This window comes from Phyllopteryx taeniolatus, chromosome 13 (genome assembly GCF_024500385.1).
Source record: "Phyllopteryx taeniolatus isolate TA_2022b chromosome 13, UOR_Ptae_1.2, whole genome shotgun sequence".
In the NCBI taxonomy this organism is placed as follows: domain Eukaryota; kingdom Metazoa; phylum Chordata; class Actinopteri; order Syngnathiformes; family Syngnathidae; genus Phyllopteryx; species Phyllopteryx taeniolatus.
In genome coordinates this window covers 8,189,487-8,210,256 of record NC_084514.1, presented here as the reverse complement: position 1 = coordinate 8,210,256, position 20,770 = coordinate 8,189,487, and the positions used below count along the sequence as shown (strand labels likewise).

The 20,770-nt window shown below is 40.6% G+C and overlaps 1 protein-coding gene, 1 long non-coding RNA gene and 2 gene segments (V, D, J or C); all 4 read left to right on the top strand.

Moving 5' to 3' along the window:
- Positions 1-3,364: 3,364 nt before the first annotated feature.
- LOC133488306 (Ig kappa chain V region 3381-like) lies at positions 3,365-6,208 on the top strand. The segment is given in 3 exon segments: positions 3,365-3,475; positions 4,004-4,470; positions 4,901-6,208. Coding segments are annotated over 2 exon segments (357 nt in total).
- LOC133488217 (Ig kappa chain V region 3381-like) lies at positions 5,972-6,472 on the top strand. The segment is given in 2 exon segments: positions 5,972-6,020; positions 6,168-6,472. Coding segments are annotated over 2 exon segments (354 nt in total).
- Positions 6,473-6,539: 67 nt separating this feature from the next.
- Positions 6,540-18,334, top strand: LOC133488216 (T cell receptor beta chain MC.7.G5-like). Its single transcript, XM_061795842.1, has 9 exons — positions 6,540-6,897; positions 6,973-7,146; positions 7,230-9,126; positions 9,275-9,572; positions 11,978-11,984; positions 14,496-14,718; positions 15,638-15,988; positions 17,617-17,643; positions 17,743-18,334. The coding sequence occupies exons 3-9, from the start codon at positions 9,078-9,080 to the stop codon at positions 17,946-17,948; spliced, it is 1,161 nt and encodes a 386-aa protein (XP_061651826.1). The 5' UTR covers positions 6,540-6,897; positions 6,973-7,146; positions 7,230-9,077; the 3' UTR covers positions 17,949-18,334.
- Positions 9,606-10,767, top strand: LOC133488308 (uncharacterized). Its single transcript, XR_009791612.1, has 3 exons — positions 9,606-10,058; positions 10,137-10,310; positions 10,400-10,767. It is a non-coding gene; the product is annotated as an uncharacterized LOC133488308 (long non-coding RNA).
- Positions 18,335-20,770: the final 2,436 nt, after the last annotated feature.

Below are 20,770 nucleotides of genomic sequence, written 5' to 3'. Positions count from 1 at the left end.
TGAAACCGTACCCTGTTTTGAAACCCTACTTTGAAACACCAACAATGTTTGAAACCTAACCCCATTTTGAAACCGTACTTTTATACCCTAACCCCGTTATGAAACCCTAATTTGAAGCCATAACCCTGTTTTGAAACTCTACTTTGAAACTGTACCCTGTTTTGAAACCATACTTTGAAACCCCAACAATGTTTGAAACCCTAACCCCATTTTGAAACCTAACTTTGAAACCCTAATCCTGTTTTTGAAACCCTAAAACTGTTGAAACCCTAACCCTGTATGACTTGTGAGGATACTTTGGCATTTGGGGACCACGTCACACGGTCAACAACCCCTTTCAGATGCCGGTGAGGAAGGTGCGGCCCGGTGACGCCGCAGTCCACTGGTGTGCCGTTGGCACGCCTCACGCTGATGTGCGACTATGCGTTGGTGCAACAAAAATGAGCGACCCACTTTTACAGCACATGATGCCAACCTTCACAATGATAACCTTTGAGGGCCACCCTACCTCAAAAAATGGTTTGCAACCGCGCGAACGTGCAGTAAAAGATTAACCACTAAAGTGGTGCCTTGCGATACCGAGCTGTTTATTTCCACTCCCAGTGAAGTATTGTCAAACTAAACAAAGTACACAAAAACACCCATATAGTTTATCCTTTCGTCTGCTAGCTTAATGCTAATGCTAACAAATGAATATCATCTGCTGTGGTGTTTAGCAACAGATATTTAAACACAATGCAGCAACACACGTAACAGTACTTCGTCATATATTCTTCATCCTCTGCAAAGAGTGACTAATATTCATGTCATATTAAGGAGCTGAGGCCGCCGCACAATACAGTAACCAATGGCCATTCAATTCATGGAGTGTGACAAAAATGTTTTTGAGTCATTTTAAAAATTCTATTATGTCATTAAAGTACAATATTAAAGTGCCGTTTTCTCATGAACAGTAGTTTTTTGGGGGTAGGCTAGAATGGATTTCAATAGGTAAAGATGATCCGAGTATGAGCGTGATCACAAAAGGCCTCGTCACCACCGAGCATAGAAACAAAACTGAAGCACACTACCTTTTTTTTTAAAGCAAGTTGTAATGACGACATGATGTATAAGATTTATAGTGGGAATTTATTTGTTCATTGGAAATAGTAGTCATGTAAAATATATATAACTGTATACTGAATCTTTTAATACAAACCATTTTGTTAATGTTACAACTTTTGTAATGTCTTGCTTCACATAATAATTTTATTATAAATCATGTCTCACAATTTGTCAGGTCTTTATTTAGAGTCGCAAACGTCCACGGCATCTTTAACTTCTGCCTCACTATACATGTCATTAAAAAGGTGAGGACATGACAGGAAACATATATTTTTTAAATGTCTTATATACCATGTCATTAAAAATGGCTTGTCAATTGATGTATTTTAATAAGTTGTATGGTAGGACATTCTTTAAACCATGTTATTAAAATGTCATACATCATGTCGAAAAAATGTCCAACAAATTGTCGTTTTAGTAAAAAAAAATGTCATTTAGTAAAAATGTCTTTTAAAAACAAAAAACAAATGTCTTCTGCTCATGTCAATAAAATCGTGTGCACGACATTGTGAAACGTTTTATATGAAAAAGAATCTTGAAAATGCATTAAATGAGCAGGTATACAGTCGCACACACATGCCATAAAAATGTTACGATACGTACATCGTGTCATTACAAATTACAAATATCAGTCTGCATCATACAATTGGAGCCCCATCTGAGACAAGTCTTACGATACATAATGTCATTTGTCTTGTCATTTGGGAACTCGAGAACTTCCTTCATCGCCGCCGCTACTAGCGCGCCCCATTTAAAGGGAATGAGAGGAGCCGCTCTGAGTGGCTGCGAATGAAGTTGGCTATAAACACATCCACAGCGGTCCCGCCTGCCCGCTCTCAGATCTGCCGCGGTGGCGCTGGTCCGCAAAATTTGCTAACACCGGCCTAACCCACCCGCTGTCTTACACCGGCCCTGAAAATAGGGCCCCTTAGTCTTCACTGTCTTCTTTGTCCTCCCAGCTAACACTTGGCAGTCATGTGTGCTGTTTTCTTGTACTCGGTTGTATTTGTTTACGTCCCCGCGGACACCGCCATCACCAGAATAGATCAGACCCCGGCCCACGCTGTCAAGGCGGTGGGCGACAACGTTTCCATGAGCTGCAACCACTCCAGCCTCCGCGCGTTCCAAATGGTCTGGTACAAGCGGGCCTCTTTGGCCGCCCGCTTCATCCTCGTGGCCCGGACCGGCCCGAAAAACGTGGTGGAGGACGCCGCCGTTTACCGGCTGACGGGCGACGCCGCTCACTCGTCGCTCGGCGTCACCCGCCTCCGGCCCTCCGAGAACGGGGCGGTGTACTTCTGCGTCACCACAGAAGCGCACACCGTAGTGCGCGACCTTGTCGGCTCCGCCGCAAAAAGCGGCATCCGTTGACTGTTGTACACAGGTGCACGTTCACTATGTCGCGAATTGTCCTTGCCCCCTACACTGCTGTATCACGTTTATTTAACATCCTAAAAAGTTTTACTGCACACCAGGGCTATTTTGACTCGCTAATGAAGAGGGCCACAGTTTAAACAATGGCACAGTGCCGTCTGATTGGCCAAGGAAGGTTTCCCCCAGCGCTCACTTGGAGGCAATAGAAGCACAAGATTTCACCCATCGCCGGGACACCAAAAACCGCATACTGATGTTAACAATTCAGCATTCAGATTTAAAAATATCTATACAATACACTGATTCTAAACCCTGATGGCAAATGTATTATTGAATACAATTATTTCCTTCTGTTATTTTTAAAAGCAGTTAAGTATAGTAAAATAATATAAATAAAAATAGTCACAAAATAAAAAATCATCAAATCTAACATTTTAAATATAATGACATAAAAATCACTCATCACCTAAAAATCACCTAAATATTGCAGTATTACAGAGGCTCCCTTACCAGTGTTGATTTTTTGAGTTGTCATGTAATCCCTGAAAGAAAATGTAATAAATTAATATATTAGTATTTTATCGTTAGAATACATTCATTACATTACAATAATCCAAAACGTTAAACAAATCTCATCTCATTCACTAAAGAATTCTAATAAAAGAAAGGACATATTTACATGGAAAACAATGCAAAATATATTTAAAAAGTTGCAAATTAAATAAAAAATGATAACAAATATCACATTTAGAGGAAACAAATTCATTTAAAATCTTTAAAAATAGTAACTACAGCAGTAGGCTGTAGTTGGCCTTTTAATGTTCAAGTTAAAGGAGGCCGCGAACCACGGGATCTCAGCCAATCAGCTCGCGTCGGCTGCCGCTCTTTTATCTGATGAGTGGCGAGTGCCGATCATAACAACCTCAAGTAACCCGAAAGACAAAGATGATGTTCCTCTTGTTGCTGAGCTTTGCTGCCAGCGTTACTCTGCTCTCAGGTAACATCGGACGTCATCGGCTACACGAGCCGAAGCTAACGTTTTGAATTCTTTCCTTCAGGACTGAAAGTGGGTAGGTTTGATCAATCGAAAACGCTTAACTTACCCCGTCAAACACTAAATTGTCTTTGATGTTTACGACAAGGTATACGTTGTGTCCATCGAAGACTCAAAATGCGTCTCCACGACAAAGGTCACCAAATGTTTGATTCACCGAAAATCTAATTCGAATTCATCTTGCAGTTTAGGAAAATGAGATTCATCGGAGACAAAACACCTTCAAAGTTGACCAAAATGTCAATGTTAGATTTGTCAACGACTAAATGTTCATCCATGTTTACGAAAACACACACTTCAGGTTTATTGAAGGCTCTACTTTGCCTTCGATGGTAACAAAAATGCTTAAAGTCATCGCTAAATAATTTTTGATGTTTATGGAAGATTCACCGTAGACGAACCGAAACTAAGGTTTGTTCGTTTTGTCGACTTCGGAATTTACAAAACGTGTGCGTTTCTTTTTTCTTTCAGGAAAGAGCGTCATGCAGACGCCCGCCGACATCATCCAGGCAGCGGGCCGCTCGGCCACGATTGCGTGTACCCACAGCATACCGAGCCTTGACCAGATGCTGTGGTACCGGCAGCCCGGCATGGGCATGCAGCTCATCGGGTACATGTACTACAAAAACCCCACGATGGAGCCTGACCAGGACGTGAAGTTTGAGGGGAGCGCAGAATCCGGCAAAACGTGCGAGATGACTTTCCCCAAGCTGCGTCCGAACAGCAGCGCTGTTTATTATTGCGCAGCAAGTAACCACGGTGCAGTGTCGTGCTAAATCCTCAAGTCATAAACCTTATCACGCACCCGCATCCCATCATGCTCTGATAACCCCCCCACACGCACCCCCGATGCCACCGTGCACCTGGATCCGACCATTCCGAGCACTCTCATTAGATTGGGAGGTTCTTCTGGTGGTTGCTAACCTGCCGCCAGAAATGTAAGATGAGTTTGTTCGGAGTCGAAATCATCTTGGCTGTTTACAAAAAAAAAAAACCTGTTAGCTTCATTGGGAACTCAATTGTCTCGGATTCATTGGGAACTCAATTGTCTCGGATGTTAACAATATACATGTTTCAAGATAATTGCTGCAAATGTGCAAAGACTCAGAACAACTAATGTAGGTCTGAATTGTCGAGCTTTAGCATCAAACTGTTTGTCACCATTTCAGTTTTCCTGATTTGTTTTATGGCCTTCTTTTCACTTTTCACGTCATCTATCTCGCGAGCGACTCCCAGCTAGCCTCGCATCCTGATGGCTCAGGTGGACGACTCTGCCCTTCTGTGGTTATGCTGGTCCACCTTCAACTCTTTTCCATCGGCCATTCGGCGGTTGACCCAGCTTCACTTTCTCTCGTTCATCTGCCGCAGGCGACGTCCACCTCCAGCGTTGGCTCTGTTCCTGACATCGGCTTTGGTCCTGGCGGTGCCTTGTTCTCGCTGTGCCCGCTAAGGCTCCCGCTAGGAAAGTGTCTACATTCCCGCTGACTCCGGCATGGACACCGGCTCCTACACGCTCACTCCCCTCTTGCTGTTGTTTTTCTATTTTGTCTTTACTGTAACGCATCTTTTGAGTGTTCAGAAAAGCGCTAAATGAATTTGATTTATCATTATTATTATCATCATAATCGTCCACAGTAACGACTGAAGCTTGGAGTTGATCCTCCTCACGTGCTTTTCCATCGTGCAAGCGAAACATCGTTTTCATAGCGCACTGCTATGTACAGTAGTGATATTTGATTGGCAATTAACAGTTGAGCGGGGCGTGTTTTCAGAACGTCCAGCAGATACATACGCCCGCAGTGTTTCAGAAAGGAAACAGTTGGGCTTGATAATTCATCATTTTGAAGCTTCAAAGGGGAACAGGCCAAATGATAAAACAACAAAAGATTACACACAGCGCAGGGCCCCCACTATTTACGACAATAATAGTTGTTGTACGCCATAGTCTATATGAGTCAAATATGGCATTTTTTAAAATTTGTAAAATATGTCTTGACGTTAAACCGGTCTGCGGTGCAGAAAAGGTTGGGGACCGCTGCTCTAAATCCCCTTCGATGTTAACAAAAGCCATTAGGTTACGTAATGGAAGACGAAACTGTGTTTTACGAAAACATGTTAGCTTGGACACAAGGGACGGCACGACTGATTGGCTGTGAGATATTGAACGGAAGTGACTAAAATGAAGAGCAAAAGAAAGAAGTGCGCAAAGGCAAGGAGCTGAGTGGCTGCGAAACATAAAATGAGCAACAAGTGGAAATGTATACATATTTAGATAGATGGAATATTAAACATTGCAGAATTTTCCCGAGTGCCTTTGAAGGGGTTAAAAGGAGGCCGCGAGCCTTGGCTTTCAGCCAATCAGCTCGCGTCGGCTGCCGCTCTTTGTCAGATGAGTAGCGAGCGCAGATCATAGCAACCTCAAGGAAACCAGAAGACGTGATGTTCCTCTTATTACTGAGCATTGCTGCCAGCGTTACTCTGCTCTCAGGTAACATCGGACGTCATTGACATCATGCACTTTAGGAAAATACGAAAACGTACATAAGACTCAGCTCAATAAAAAAGTCGTCTTTAGTTTCTTTGACTTGGAAGTTTGCAAAAAGCGTATATTTGGTGACTTGTTTTTTTCTTTCAGGACTGATCGTCACGCAGACTCCCGCCGACATCATCGCGGCAGTGGGCCAGTCAGCCACGCTTGAGTGTTCTCACCAAAAAACGAGCTACAACCAGTTGCTGTGGTACCGGCAGCGCGGCGTGGGCATGCAGCTCATCGGGTACATGCACTTCAAAAACCCCACGATGGAGCCTGACCAGGACGTGAAGTTGGAGGGGAGCGCCCAGATCGGCGAAACGTGCAGGATGATTGTCCCCGAGCTGCGCCCAGACAGCAGCGCCGTTTATTACTGTGTGGCTAGCGACCACGGTGCTGCGTCGTGCTAAATCATCAAGTCATAAACCTTATCACACATTTCCCCCAATCCCATGATGCTCTGATAACGCCCACATGCACCCCTGATGCCACCATGCACCTGCATCCAACCATTCCAAGTACTCGTATTAGAACGCGACGTGGTTGCTAATCTGGCACCAGACATGCAAGATACGTTCTTTAAATCGTCTTGGGCTGTACGTTAGCTTCACTGGGGACTAAATTGTCTTTGGTGTTATCAAAAATATGCCAATGTGCCAATCGCAGGGCACATTCACACCTACGGGCAGTTTAGAGTCTTCAATCAACCTACCATGCATTGTTTGTGGGATGTGGGAGGAAACCGGAGTGCCTGGAGAAAACCTACGCAGGCACAGAGAGAACATGCAAACTCCACACAGGCGGGGCCGGGATTTGAACCCCGGTCCTCAGAACTGTGAGTCGCCCACCGTGCCGCCAAGTTTGGTTCCTTAATGATGAAATGGTCATTGACGCTTATGAAAACCGGCAGGCTTGGACTTGTTCCACCTGGCAGAAGGCTTTTACGCTAGCTGACTGAACGGAAGCGCATCACTTCCTGCGTCACTTCCTGTCTTGACTTCCTACAACACTGAGCCTCTTCGCTCCCCAACATTCAGCATGAAGCCACAACATCGCCTCATTATCTTGGTGGTCTGGATGACGGGTACGGCTCCTCGTCGCCAATTTGATAAAGGTTTTTTTTTGGGGGGGGGGGGAAGGTGGTGACTTAATTGCGTGTCTTTTCAGGGGTCCGGCTGAGCGAAGACATGAGGGTCTTCCAAACCCCTCGCGACATTTTCAGGAGAGCGGACGACGACGACGTCATACTGAGTTTCACGCACACGCTCGCCAACCACGACACCATCCAATGGTACCGGCGGGTGCCAGGCGGCACCCGATCTCTGAAGCTTTTGGCGCTGGTCAACTACGAGAAGGCTTTGGTGGAGCCGCCCTTCAGGGGCCGCGTCGACGTGAGCGGCGACGGCAGGGGGGCGGCGCACCTCCGCATCATCCGGCCTGACGACGGCGGCCATTTTCTCGCCGCCGCCAGTACACACAGCCTTGAAGGGGCCCGACAGTGCCCCACAAAAACCCTCCCCGAAAGATAAGAGGACGGCAGAAGCAAGCCTCTGACACCCTTTCTTTTGGATGTCGCTTCCAAAGTCAAACGCACCACAGTGAACCCTCGCTAGTCGCGGGGTTAGAGACAAAGTGACGAAATTTGTGAAATTTTACACAACTGTCTTATATTAAGTTATTAATATACTCCAACCTATGAACCCAAAACACCTCAAAATCCCACTTCTACTGACTTATAATCAACACAGGTGATGGTAACAAACAACTTCTCTTCTCCCAACACTAAGAAAAAATATACAGTAGCAAAGTTGTCTCATGTTGAATTAAGTTTTGAAAATTTCAAATTGTTGGCTGCACTGTGACTGTAATCTAAATTGACAGTTTGGCACAGAACTGAAATAGGATTTAATTGAATGTAATTTGCGCGTGCATTGCGGACTTGGACGAAGGCGCGACGTTGACATTGATTTTGCATTTTGGTTACATTAACTGTTAATTTAAAGTCATTTATGTTTTGAAACATGGAGATGTCCTTGACTGGGTGTAGTATTCATCCCTCGAATCTGACACTTTATTGTCCGGAGAGCGCAGGCCAAGTAGCTGGCACCCTACCGAGACGCTAGGCGCTGCTGCTTAAACATTTATATTTCTCTCAGATAAACCAAAAAGAAACCATAAAACATTGTTTAATAACAAAGGTAAAAGCTTTTGCCTTGTGTGAAGCTTGTATTAGTGCGTGAATGTTTATGAGCACCATTGCCGCACCGTTTAAACGAAACGAAGCTAAAGTTAGCGAGAGCTAACGTTTGGGCTAACGCTGGTAATATTTGTTCCAACGTTCAAACATGGCTTCAAACTTTCCTCGGCTTCTGAAATAACAGGACCTCATCAACAAACAATGTTTGTACTTTACCGTCATCTCTCAAATCTGCTGCTGTCGTGAGCTGCGGTTTTTTGTTGACCTGGTTTTGATCAGCTCCCTCCAGCTACTTGTGTCTTGTCCAGGTGTGCCTCGTTGTCTCGTCAATTTGTTTTTATTTCGCTCCCTTCAGTGTGTGTCGGATCATTGTTGCGGTCATGTGTCACATTAAGTATCCGTAGTTTTGTCATGTACTCTGTAGTGGTGAGGGTTTTGTTTCTTAGTGTTTTTTTGTTACTCTGAGTCTTGATTTTTCTGGGACTTTTTAGTATTTAGATTTTTACGTGATCCTTGTTTGCCTTTTTTGTTTTTGAAAATGAATACTGTTATTTTTTACTGCTGCCTTGCCTCCCTGCTCCACTTTTCTCAAACATAAAAGGACTCTGATGAGCAACAAGTGGAAATGTATACATATTTAGATAGATTGACATTACTGGAATATTAAACATTGCAGAATTTTTCCGAGTGCCTTTGAAGGGGTTAAAAGGAGGCCGCGAGCCTTGGCTTTCAGCCAATCAGCTCGCGTCGGCTGCCGCTCTTTGTCAGATGACTAGCGAGCGCAGATCATAGCAACCTCAAGGAAACCAGAAGACGTGATGTTCCTCTTATTACTGAGCATTGCTGCCAGCGTTACTCTGCTCTCAGGTAACATCGGACGTCATCGACATCATGCACTTTAGGAAAATACGAAAACGGACATACGACTCAGCTCAATAAAAAAGTCGTCTTTAGTTTCTTTGACTTGGAAGTTTGCAAAAAGCGTATATTTGGTGACTTGTTTTTTTTCTTTCAGGACTGATCGTCACGCAGACTCCCGCCGACATCATCGCGGCAGTGGGCCAGTCAGCCACGCTTGAGTGTTCTCACCAAAAAACGAGCTACAACCAGTTGCTGTGGTACCGGCAGCGCGGCGTGGGCATGCAGCTCATCGGGTACATGTACTACGAAAACCCCACGATGGAGCCTGACCAGGACGTGAAGTTGGAGGGGAGCGCAAAACCCGGCGAAAAGTGCAAGATGACTTTCCCCGAGCTGCGCCCGAACAGCAGCGCCGTTTATTACTGTGTGGCTAGCGACCACGGTGCTGTGTCGTGCTAAATCATCAAGTCATAAACCTTATCACACATTTAGCACCCCTTCCCCCACCCCCAATCCCATGATGCTCTGATAACGCCCACATGCACCCCTGATGCCACCATGCACCTGCATCCAACCATTCCAAGCACTCGTATTAGAACGCGACGTGGTTGCTAATCTGGCACCAGACATGCAAGATACGTTCTTTAAATCGTCTTGGGCTGTACGTTAGCTTCACTGGGGACTAAATTGTCTTTGGTGTTATCAAAAATATGCCAATGTGCCAATCGCAGGGCACATATAAATACACATTCGCACACACATTCACACCTACGGGCAGTTTAGAGTCTTCAATCAACCTACCATGCATTGTTTGTGGGATGTGGGAGGAAACCGGAGTGCCCGGAGAAAACCCACGCAGGCACAGAGAGAACATGCAAACTCCACACAGGCGGGGCCGGGATTTGAACCCCGGTCCTCAGAACTGTGAGGCAGACACGGTAACCAGTCGCCCACCGTGCCGCCAAGTTTGGTTCCTTAATGGTGAAATGGTCATTGACGCTTATGAAAACCGGCAGGCTTGGACTTGTTCCACCTGGCAGAAGGCTTTTACGCTAGCTGACTGAACGGAAGCGCATCACTTCCTGCGTCACTTCCTGTCTTGACTTCCTACAACACTGAGCCTCTTCGCTCCCCAACATTCAGCATGAAGTCACAACATCGCCTCATTATCTTGGTGGTCTGGATGACGGGTACGGCTCCTCGTCGCCAATTTGATAAAGGTTTTTTTTTTTTTAGGGGGGGGGGGGGGAGGTGGTGACTTAATTGCGTGTCTTTTCAGGGGTCCGGCTGAGCGAAGACATGAGGGTCTTCCAAACCCCCCGCGACATTTTCAGGAGAGCGGACGACGTCATACTGAGTTTCACGCACATGCTCGCCAACCACGACACTTTTCTCAACATCACTACAAAACCATAACAGCTGCAGTTATTCCAGTACTCAAGAAACCTTGTGCCGATCCCAACAACTTCAACAATAAAATACAAAAAAATATAAAAAACACTTTATATAATTCATTGTTTTGACAGATTTTATTTTTAAAAAAAATAATCTGTATAGAATGTGCCATATGTTTAGGTTATACTACATTTTATCAGTGAAATTAATATTTTTATTTTTTTCTTTTTCAAACAACAACAAAAAAATTAATTGTGGTGAAAAAAATGAAATGCGGTTTGGATAAAACTAAAACAAGTCTTTAAAATGTTTTTAAAAACTATGTTTATTCATAAATACAATTATTATTATTTTTTTTTCAGATAAAAAAAACGTGACTTTCTGTTTTTTCAAATTTGCATCCAAACATTGTTATTGATATAATATAATAACTATTGTATATTTATTTTCATGCTTTAAATATCATTGCTGTTCTACAAAAAACACATCTCCAAATGTTCAAAATTATTTGTGTGTGCATTTTTTTAATGCAAATACATTTTGTTTTGTTTTTTAAAGGTGTTTTTAGGTTTAAATATATAAAAAACGTTTTATATTATAAAAAAGATTATATAATATTTTCTGATTACAAAATATTTTTGTATTAATCTGAAAAAAAATCTTTAAAAAATACTAATCATATCAATATAGGTCCTATTGAATGGATGAGGAGGTTGAGGTTTTTTCTATTTAGTGCGTTCACCACCTCCTCCTCCGCTTTTTTCTTTCTTCTTGGCGACACACAAATAGCAGCAGCAAATTTGATGCTGAGATATGAGCATGCATGGCAGGTGAGAAAGAAAAGGGGGGCGAGGGGAATGGTGGCAGGGGAATGAAAAACCACCATGCAGGTTTTTGAACAACACGTACACACTGTGTATACAGGTGGCCACGGTGATATAAACCCATAGAGGGGCTGTACAAAAACCTCCCTCACAAACACCATCGCCATCGGACATGATAAAGGCGGACGGAAGCCTCGTCCTGCTTTAAGTCTGCTGGCCAATATGAAGAAGGAATATTCCCGAGGCTGGGGATGTTTGTCTGAATTTGTCATTTCACACTTCAGCTCTTTAAATAGATCTATAATTTACACTGTAAGGCTTTGCTGTAACATTGGACCAGTATTATACTGTATTTTATTATGAAATATATTACCATGGCAGCAGACGCAAAAGTCATCGGGTACATAACAACAGTGCTGTACTTAGGGTTTTGGTTTCTTGGGCGCAGGAACAACCGTTAGCTCTTATGGTTCTGCTATTGGTTCCTTCGGCGAACGAACATGGTTAACCGTTCTGGGTAAGAACAAAGTAACGTCAGAAAAAAATGAATTTATATGGAACTCAAGTGGAGCAAAATGAATAGCATCATTGCACCGTGTTTCTTCAGATCCTGGTTGTTGTTGTTTTTTTTGGCGCAGGAACAGGGTGAACTAGTCTAGCTCAGACATTGGTACAAGTCCATGTAAAAAAAAAAGAAAACCTGAAAACTGGTTTTAAACAGAACATAATGAGTAGCGTTGTTCAGGATTTGTTTGGCCCATAAGACAGTTGCATTGTGACTTATAGTTTTGGTTCAGATTTTTTTTTGGGTGCAGGAACAAGGTTAACCATTCAAGGTAAGACACCGGAACAAGCCCATAATAAGAAGAAAAACATCCTGCAAACAGCTTCTATGTGGAACATAAATGAGTAGAGAGTTGTTCAGGGTTGTTTGGTTCTGAAACTTTCTTGGGCGCAGGAACAAGGTTAACCGTTGTAGGTAACAAGTCCTTGGTAAGAATGTCAGACTTAAACGGAACATAATGAGTAGCATTGTTCAGGGTTTCCTTGGAGCATGAGATAGTTGAGCTGTGATTATTCTGGTTCTGGTTTCTTTAACGCAGGACCAAAGTTTACAGTGCTAGGTAAGACACTGGAACAAGTCAGTATCAGGAATACTGGGAAACTGGTTTTATATGAAACCAAAGAAGGGGGAAATGTACAGCGTTGTTTGGCGCACTGTTTACCTCCACTATAATTCCTACTCTGAAGCGTTCTTTGGTGCAGGAACAACATGTACCATTCTTGGTAAGACACCGGAACAATCCAATGTCAGGAAAAGTGTTGTATATAAAACTATAGTAGCGGAAGATGAGTTGTTGCGGGTTGTTTCACGTACCAGACAGCTGCACTGTGACACTTATGGTTCTCAGGCTTTCTTTGGCGCAGGAACAAGGTTGACAGTTCTAGGTAAGACACAGGAACAAGCCAATGTCAGGAATTTGAAAGCTTTCTGAATTCCCCAGAAAAAAAGATTTGATATGAAACTATAATGGTAGTTGTTTCACATACTTGACAGCTTCACTGTGTAACTTATACGGCTTTGGAAGTTTTCTTTGGCGCAGGAACAAGGTTGACAGTTCTAGGTAAGACACAGGAACAAGCCAATGTCAGGAATTTAAAAGCTTTCTGAATTTCCCGGAAAAACTGGTTTTATATGAAACTAAAGTGGCAGAAAATCGGTACGGGTGGTTTCGTACAGCAGATAGCTCCACTGTGACACGTCTGCTTATCAGGCGTTCTTTGGCGCAGGAACGAGGTTGACAGTATTAGGTAAGCTATGGGAAAAAAGCAATGTCAGGAAAAGTAGTTTCATATGAGAATCGTGGCTTGTTTTACGAACCAGACAGCTGCACTGTGACTCTGGTAGTGTAGCTTTCTTTGGCGGAGGAACAAAGTTATCAGTTCTAGGTAAGAAACAGGAAATAAACAATGTCAGAAATGCCAAATGTTCCCGAGGAAATGATGTTATGGAACAAAAATTGCGAAAATGAGTAGTGTTGTTGCGGGTTTTTTTTTTTTTTGTTTTGTGCACTAGACAGCCATACTGTGACACTTCTGAAGCTCTCTTTGGCGCGGGAACAAGATTGACAGTTGTAGGTAAGACGGGAATTTAAAAGCTTCCCGAGTTTGTCAAGAAAAACAGTTTTAAATGAAACAAAAAGCAGGGGTGAAAATGCATATGGTGTTTTGAAGCGGTTGTTTGCAACGGCACTGCGACGACCTCGGGTGAGGTTAGATTTGGCTCAGGAACAGGCTTAACTGCAGTTTTGTCGAGAAAAACGTGGATTTAATTGACAGACCGTGTTGACGGCTGAAAATCATTGTCGTTAGTGTTCAAAAAAATCGCGGTAAGTCTGTTGAATAGGCTTTGTTTACGAAAACACGTATGTTAGTTCATTGAAGACTTTTGATGTTTATGAAAACGTATGATAATGCATGGAGGACGACCTTGTCTATAATGTCAAAACAAGTCTTTTAGGTATTTCAAATAATCTAAATTGTCAGATTTTTACAAATGTTGTTGTTTTTAAAATGTACGGCAGCTCCGTTAAAACCTAAATGCTTTGAAGTTTACAAAAAAAATATGTTTGTTCGTCAAAGACGAAATCACATTTGATGTTTTTAAAGCACGTACATCAAGGTTGTCAAAGACTAAATTATCTTTGATGTATATGAAAACACGCATGTTAGGTTAATTGAAAACTAAATTGTCTCTGTTGGTTATAAAAAATGTATGTGAGGTTCGTTTAACACTAAATTACGTTTGAGAGTTACAAAAACACGTACAGTAGGTCAGTTTAATTGAAAACTGTTCCTGTACAGTATTTTAGGTTCATTGAATCGTGTTTGCTCTTTACGTAAAAAAATAACCACATTAGTGTCATTGACTCTGAATCGTCTTCGATTTTGAACAAAAGCCAAATGTTGAGTTCATTAAAGACCGAATTCTCTTCCAGGTTACAAAAACATCGACTTTGGGTCACTAAATCATTTTTGATGTTTACAAAAACACGTCAGGGTCATTGAAGACTTTTCCTCCATGTTTACGAAAGCACGTTAGGTTTATTAAAGGCTAAATCATCTTTGAAGGCACGTTGACGGACATTTCCATAGACTTCCGAGATGGTTATCGGTTCTTTGAGGGTTCCGACTCAAAGCAAGTTTGAAGCGTCAGCCAAGGGTGGATCAGACAGTCGCTTTCAGGCCTCAGTTCAGTCAAAGTTGGTTGCTGCGCGCATCCCAGCTGGGCGGGCGAGAGGTTTTTGTGGTAGCTCGGCGCCTCTGTGCTCGTACGATGAAGCTTTTTTCGGCGCAGGGACCAAACTCACTGTTTTAGGTAAGAAAAACGGCGACTCACGACTTTTTAACTCGTTTCGTGCCTTTGAGAGCTTTTGGTTTGATTGAATGGCAATGATTGTTGATTTCAATTGAATTGAGAAGTGTTGATTTGGGGGACGTTAGTGCTAAAGTAGGTTCAATGGGTCTGAAGTGGAGGTTTTCCCTCTAAGGTTTTGGCCCTGAGCCAAAATTGTGTAGAAAATGTCTTCCTTGAGACAAAACCACAATAGCTCATCAAGTTAAAAGTCTTGACTCTGTTTGACTTACATTTAAAAAGTGGCAAAAAAATGGTTTATTTCTTGTTTTAAAAAAAAAAAAAAAAAAAAAACATGCTTGTGTTCAACAGATAAAAAAAAAAAAAGAAATAGGATAACTAAATAGGGTAGGGTAAATAAGCTTTGATGTTAAAAAAAAGATATTTGGACAATAAAAGCCTCAAAATCACATTTTCTGTTTACAAAAATGTACATAAGGTTCTTTGAAGACTGTAAATAATATTTGATGTTAATAGAGAGAGTACACTTTGGTTCATTGAAGACCCTATAGTTTTTGATGTTAACAAAAAACACGTTTGTTCGTTAAAGACTCTACATCGTCTTTGATGTTCACAAAACACAGACGTGAATTCAATTGCAGACTGAATCGTCTTCATTCAGTGAAAACTAAATCTTCATTGATGTTGTTCGTTGAAGACTTAACAAGAATCCCGTATGTTAGTGTGTTGATATTTGATGTTCGCTAAGATAAGTACGTTCTGCTGAAGATTCTTGTATTTGTTGCTTACGAAACCACGTATGCTAGCTCCTTCAAGAGAGAATTGTCTTTGGTATTAACCAAAACGATCGTTATGTCATCTGTTCATTCATGGTAATATTAATTATTACAGTATACTGATGATTCGTGTCGGCTCCAAACAGATCCAAACGTCAAAATCACGCCGCCCACGGTAAAGTTGCTCCCGCCTTCGGATGGCGAGTGCACAAATCAGAAGGACAAAGAGGCCAAGAAGAAGACGCTGGTGTGCGCGGCCACCGACTTCTACCCCGACCACGTGGGCGTGGCCTGGATGGTGGACAGCCAGAAGCGTGACAAGGGCGTGGCCACGGACTCCGAGGCCCTGCGGCGAGGGCTCGGCTACAGCATCACTAGCAGGCTGAGGGTCCCGGCATCCGAGTGGTTGCACGGGAGCACGAACTTCACCTGCGTCCTGACCTTTTTCGATGGGACGACCTATAGCGACTACGCAGAGTCGATCAGCGGCAAAGATGGTGACTTAATGACGCCGTTCACGCTATATCAGCTTTGATGCTTACAGAAATGCGTCCGCTCGGTTTATTCAACAATCTAAGTTGTCTTTAGTGTTTACAACCGCACGTGTCGGTGTCCCAAAAATATACTTGATGTTCAACTTAAGACTCTCAATAGTCTTTGGTGTTAACAAAAAAAAAACACTCATGTCGGTCTTTGATGGTTAAAAAATGGACACAAGGGTCACTGAAGCCTCTCAACAAAAACACTGTGTGTTATAACACTAACACTACATCTTTGATGTAGAAGTTACAAATCATGTACTCTAAATAGTCTTTGAGGTGAACAATTAACATGTATGTTAGGTTCGTTGATGACAAAATTGCCTTTAGTAATTATGAATGTATGCTAGTTCCTTCAAAGACTCAAAATCATCTTTGATATTAAGAAGATCGTACTGCAACTAATCTTATTTGATGCTTACCTTATGCTAAGATTTATTGATTACTCTAAATTGTCTGAGTCACAAAGACCTGCACTGGGTCACATATGTGTATTATGATCATTAAAGACTGTGAAGTCTTTTAGCTTAACAAAAACGTATGGTTGGTTCTTTGACCGCTTTTGATTTTTACGAAAACGCCGTACATTAGGTGCATCAAAGACTGAATTGTCTTTCAAGTTGACAAAACACTCAAACATGCTAAATTGTCCCTTTGGTGTTAGCAAAAATACGTAAGTTTGAAGACCGTTTATTTTCTTTGATGCTTACAAAAACACGTACGTTACATTCGGTTCATCAGACTCAAAAACATCTTTGTTGTTCACAAAGACTTTGACGTTGTCTTTGACGTTAAAAAAACACTTAAGTTGATAGAACATTGTATATCATCTCTGATGTTTACACAAACATGCTGGTTTTATTGGAAACTATCATTCATCGTAACAAAAATGTACGTTAGTTTATTGAGGGCTGTAAATTGTCTGTGTTTCCTAAAACACATACACTTGGTTAATTGAGGGCTGTAATTTGTCTTTGATGTTTAAAAAAAATGCATGTTGAGATTTATTGAAAACTAGTTTGATGACTTTGATGTTTACAAAATGTTCATTAATAAACCTAATAGACTTCTAAAGCCGTCAATGGCAGTGGATGTGTTTTAAGGTCACTTAAGCATGTAAATGGCCTTTGCTGTTTACACAAACACTGTAGAGTAGGTTAATAAAAGACTGTAAATTGTCTTTGTTTACAAAACACATAGAGTAGGTTATATTAGGACTAAATCATCTTTGAAGTGTACGAAAACAGTTAACAATTGGTCTACTAGAATCTGTTCACTATCATTGATGTTACCAAAAACACATTGTTTGTTGAAAAAAAAAAGAAAAAAAAAGTCTTTGATGTTTTCGAAAACCCGTAGATGCGGAACGCTTTGGTCTTGAATGTTTCCGAAAACATTTAAATTGTCTTTCATGTTAACAAAAACATGTATGTTGGTAAATGACCTGAGATGTTTACAAAAACAAAAGCACGTACAGTACGTTCGTTTGGTTGAACACACGTCCTTGTTTTTGACCGTGATGATGATGATGATGATGTCGATGCCATCGTGTCCTTGACCTTATCGTAATCTTGTCCTCTCTTTAGACTCAGCTGGAGGTGGATTTACCCGAGGTGATTGTTTTTTGTTTTTTTTTGTTTTGGTAAGTGCATGTCTGGGTGATGGGACTCTGGTGAAGTGATCAACGCTGTCACCCGTCTTTTTCCGTGCAGAGAGCTTCTTGAGGTTGACGCAGAGCGCCAAGCTGTCGTACGCCGTCCTCATTGCCAAGAGCTGCGTCTACGCCGCCTTCGTGGCCTTCCTGCTGTGGCGGTTCAGGGTCGGTTGTGCTCTTGAAAAAAAAATAAAAAATGAAAAGTGTATTAAATTGTGTTTGGTGTCAGGTTTAAAAACATGTACAGGTTCTTTGAAGATTTAATTGCTTTTCATGCTCATGAAAATGTACGTTAGGCTCACTGATGACCCCAAACGTACTTTAGAATCAATATTTACAAAAATACGTGCGTTAGGTTCACTGAACACTAATGGTCAAGGACATACGGTTCATTGAAGACTAAGCTGCGTTTGATGTTTCCAAAAACACATCGGGCAAGACTTTGGTTTCGGTCAGTGCGGCCTCGAGCGCAACACTGCACGATGATCTTCGTTATTTGCAGAAAGCAGCAACACTCGTCTCGGTCAATGGTTAGGAAAACACGTACGTTCCGTTTAATTATGGTTCGGAACAGCCAAAAATGCAAAAGTCTTTTCGTTTAATAAGTAAAATTGACTTACACGCGATCGCTGAATTTTTCTTTTTGTTTGTTGCAGGCGTCGCCTGGAAAAAACAACTGAAGGAAGATCGTCTTTACTGCTTTCATTTTTTTCGTTGTTGTTATTTATTCACTTTGTTCAATAAAAGTATATTTCAATAACAACAACAACAACAACAGTGTGATTGTCTGGCTTTTGAGTTCAAGTCAAATGATTATTTACTCCTGGAGAGAAGGTGTGCTTATTTTTTCCTTTTATTTTTCCTTTTTACAAATATAACAAATGCGTCTCTCTAAGTATATTCCTATATGTAACTTGATCATTACTGTAAAGTATAGCCTAAATGCTATAGTATATTATACACATTTTTCATTGATCAAAATCTTCCATTTTTACTTACATTTTAAAAATGGATTTTATTTTTTTAGGAATTTTTCGGTATAAAAAGTTTTACATCTCTGCTCCATGTCAAACATATTCATATATTTTTACATTTTTACTATAAATTAGGCAGCATTTAAAAACATATATTTCCTTAATATCGATTTGAATTTGTAGTTTAAAAAAAGTTATGAGCATTTTATTTAATTGGATCCCTTTGGAAAGTCAAAGACCTATATTTTTATTTAACTGAAAATTTCCCATTAATTATATACTATGTGAAGCATTTTACATGAATTATTTGAAAATCCCTAATTAACTGAATTTTCTTTTCATTTTTATGCATGGTTTGAAAAACGTTATGAGCATTTTGTTGCTTCTGCCCATTTAACTTAAATTTTACTGTAAATTCCCTACCTGATAATGCATTTTATATTTTTGTAAATAATCTTTTTGAAGTTATTAAATTGTATATTTATTTTTACTCATTAAACATATGGCTACTTGAAGTTTTGCAGCTTGCTGCTCCCTCTCAAACATATCCTTTGTATTTAAATTGACCTTTTACTCTTAATATATACTGCATAAAGCACTTAATATGCAGTAAAAAAAAATAATCTTTTAATTTCAGAGCATGTTTTTGTGTGAGAATTGTGTTTCTCTGTCCTCCCTTGCACTTAAAAAAACTGTTTATATTAATAATTTCATTCCAGTTTACTTAATTTGATGTTAGTTCATTTTAGTATGACTCATATACACCATAAAGTCTTTTAAATATATGAATACTATCACTATTTCATTTTCGATTTCGAATTAATTTATAAAATTTGAATTTGGCAGAATTTAGCTTTTCTCTAAACACTTTTTTAACGTTATATTCATTTTTAACATCAATTTTAATTATACAGTACACGTATACCATTTTATATATTTGAAACTATCTTTAATTAATTTGGATTTTTCACTCTGCATGAATAACTCATCAAAATGAAAATGACTTGCAAATAAAAATAGTATGCAACGTATTGATACAAGTGCTGAATTCAAACCAACGGGAGCACATTTGAAACGTCGACGGGGTTTTGTTGTCACAGAAGGTGAGCGGATGTGGTCACTGTGCTCGCACATCTCCAGGAGCACAACTTTCCACTTCACCGCAACCTCCATCTTGCACCTGCTTGCTCGCCTGCGTGCGCGCACACACACACAAATGTGAGACGCGGGTGCACGCGTGGGCAGGAAATGAGAAGGTACAGTAATGCAACAACACGTTTTGTGCATTGTGCAATGTCAGTGCAAATTGCAAAACAGCATAATAGTTTTCCACCGCTCCTTTTTTTGTGAACACATGAGCTGAGTCGCTGAGAACTACACTGGGCTAACTCCTTTTTTTTTTTTTTTTTTTTTGTCATTTTAGGTATGCAGTCCTTTATTCCACTCATCGCTTTTTTTTTTTTTTTTTTTCTGATTCATCAGCTTTCACTTCCAAGCTGAAATCGACAAAGAAGCAGCAACAAAAGTGTGTGTGCGCTCTTTGGACTGACATTAAAAAGTCCAAGTGAAATCACTCAGCCTTCATTGCTTGGCTCCAGCTCTGTCGTTTTTATTATATTTTAATACAACTTCATTTTATTATTATTTATACAATGTTTAATTGTATTATTGATTATATATGACATAAATATTTTAGCTATTTTTATTTAAATGTAGCTGGAGCTTAGTTATTTTTTTTCAATAATTACATACGACATGTATCATTTTGTTTTCATATAATCTGTTGATTTTATTTTCTACTTCTTCATCGAAATTATATTTACATTATATTTAAATCACAATTATATTTAGTAAAGACAGGTTTAAAAAGTGACCATTTTGTTTCTCTTTGCTCCCTTTATAACTTTTATGTTTAATCACATTTATATCTAATCAAGATTTTTGCTGTTAATTGCATGGTGCACATACCACTTTATACAACTCAATATTTTATTTGTATTTATATTATTCATATTTATTCATTTATACAAGTTTAAAAAGTTTCCAGCATTTTGTTTTTGTCTGCCTCTTTCGAACATTTTACTATCAACTATACACCACAAATATTTGTTT

Excerpts from the sequence above, each read along its gene's own strand:
- LOC133488216 (XM_061795842.1), top strand. The coding sequence starts at position 9,078 with ATGTTCCTCTTATTACTGAGCATTGCTGCCAGCGTTACTCTGCTCTCA. Across the intron at positions 14,719-15,637 it reads GACCAAACTCACTGTTTTAG|ATCCAAACGTCAAAATCACG; the intron begins GTAAGAAAAACG and ends GGCTCCAAACAG. Across the intron at positions 17,644-17,742 it reads TGGAGGTGGATTTACCCGAG|AGAGCTTCTTGAGGTTGACG; the intron begins GTGATTGTTTTT and ends TTTTCCGTGCAG.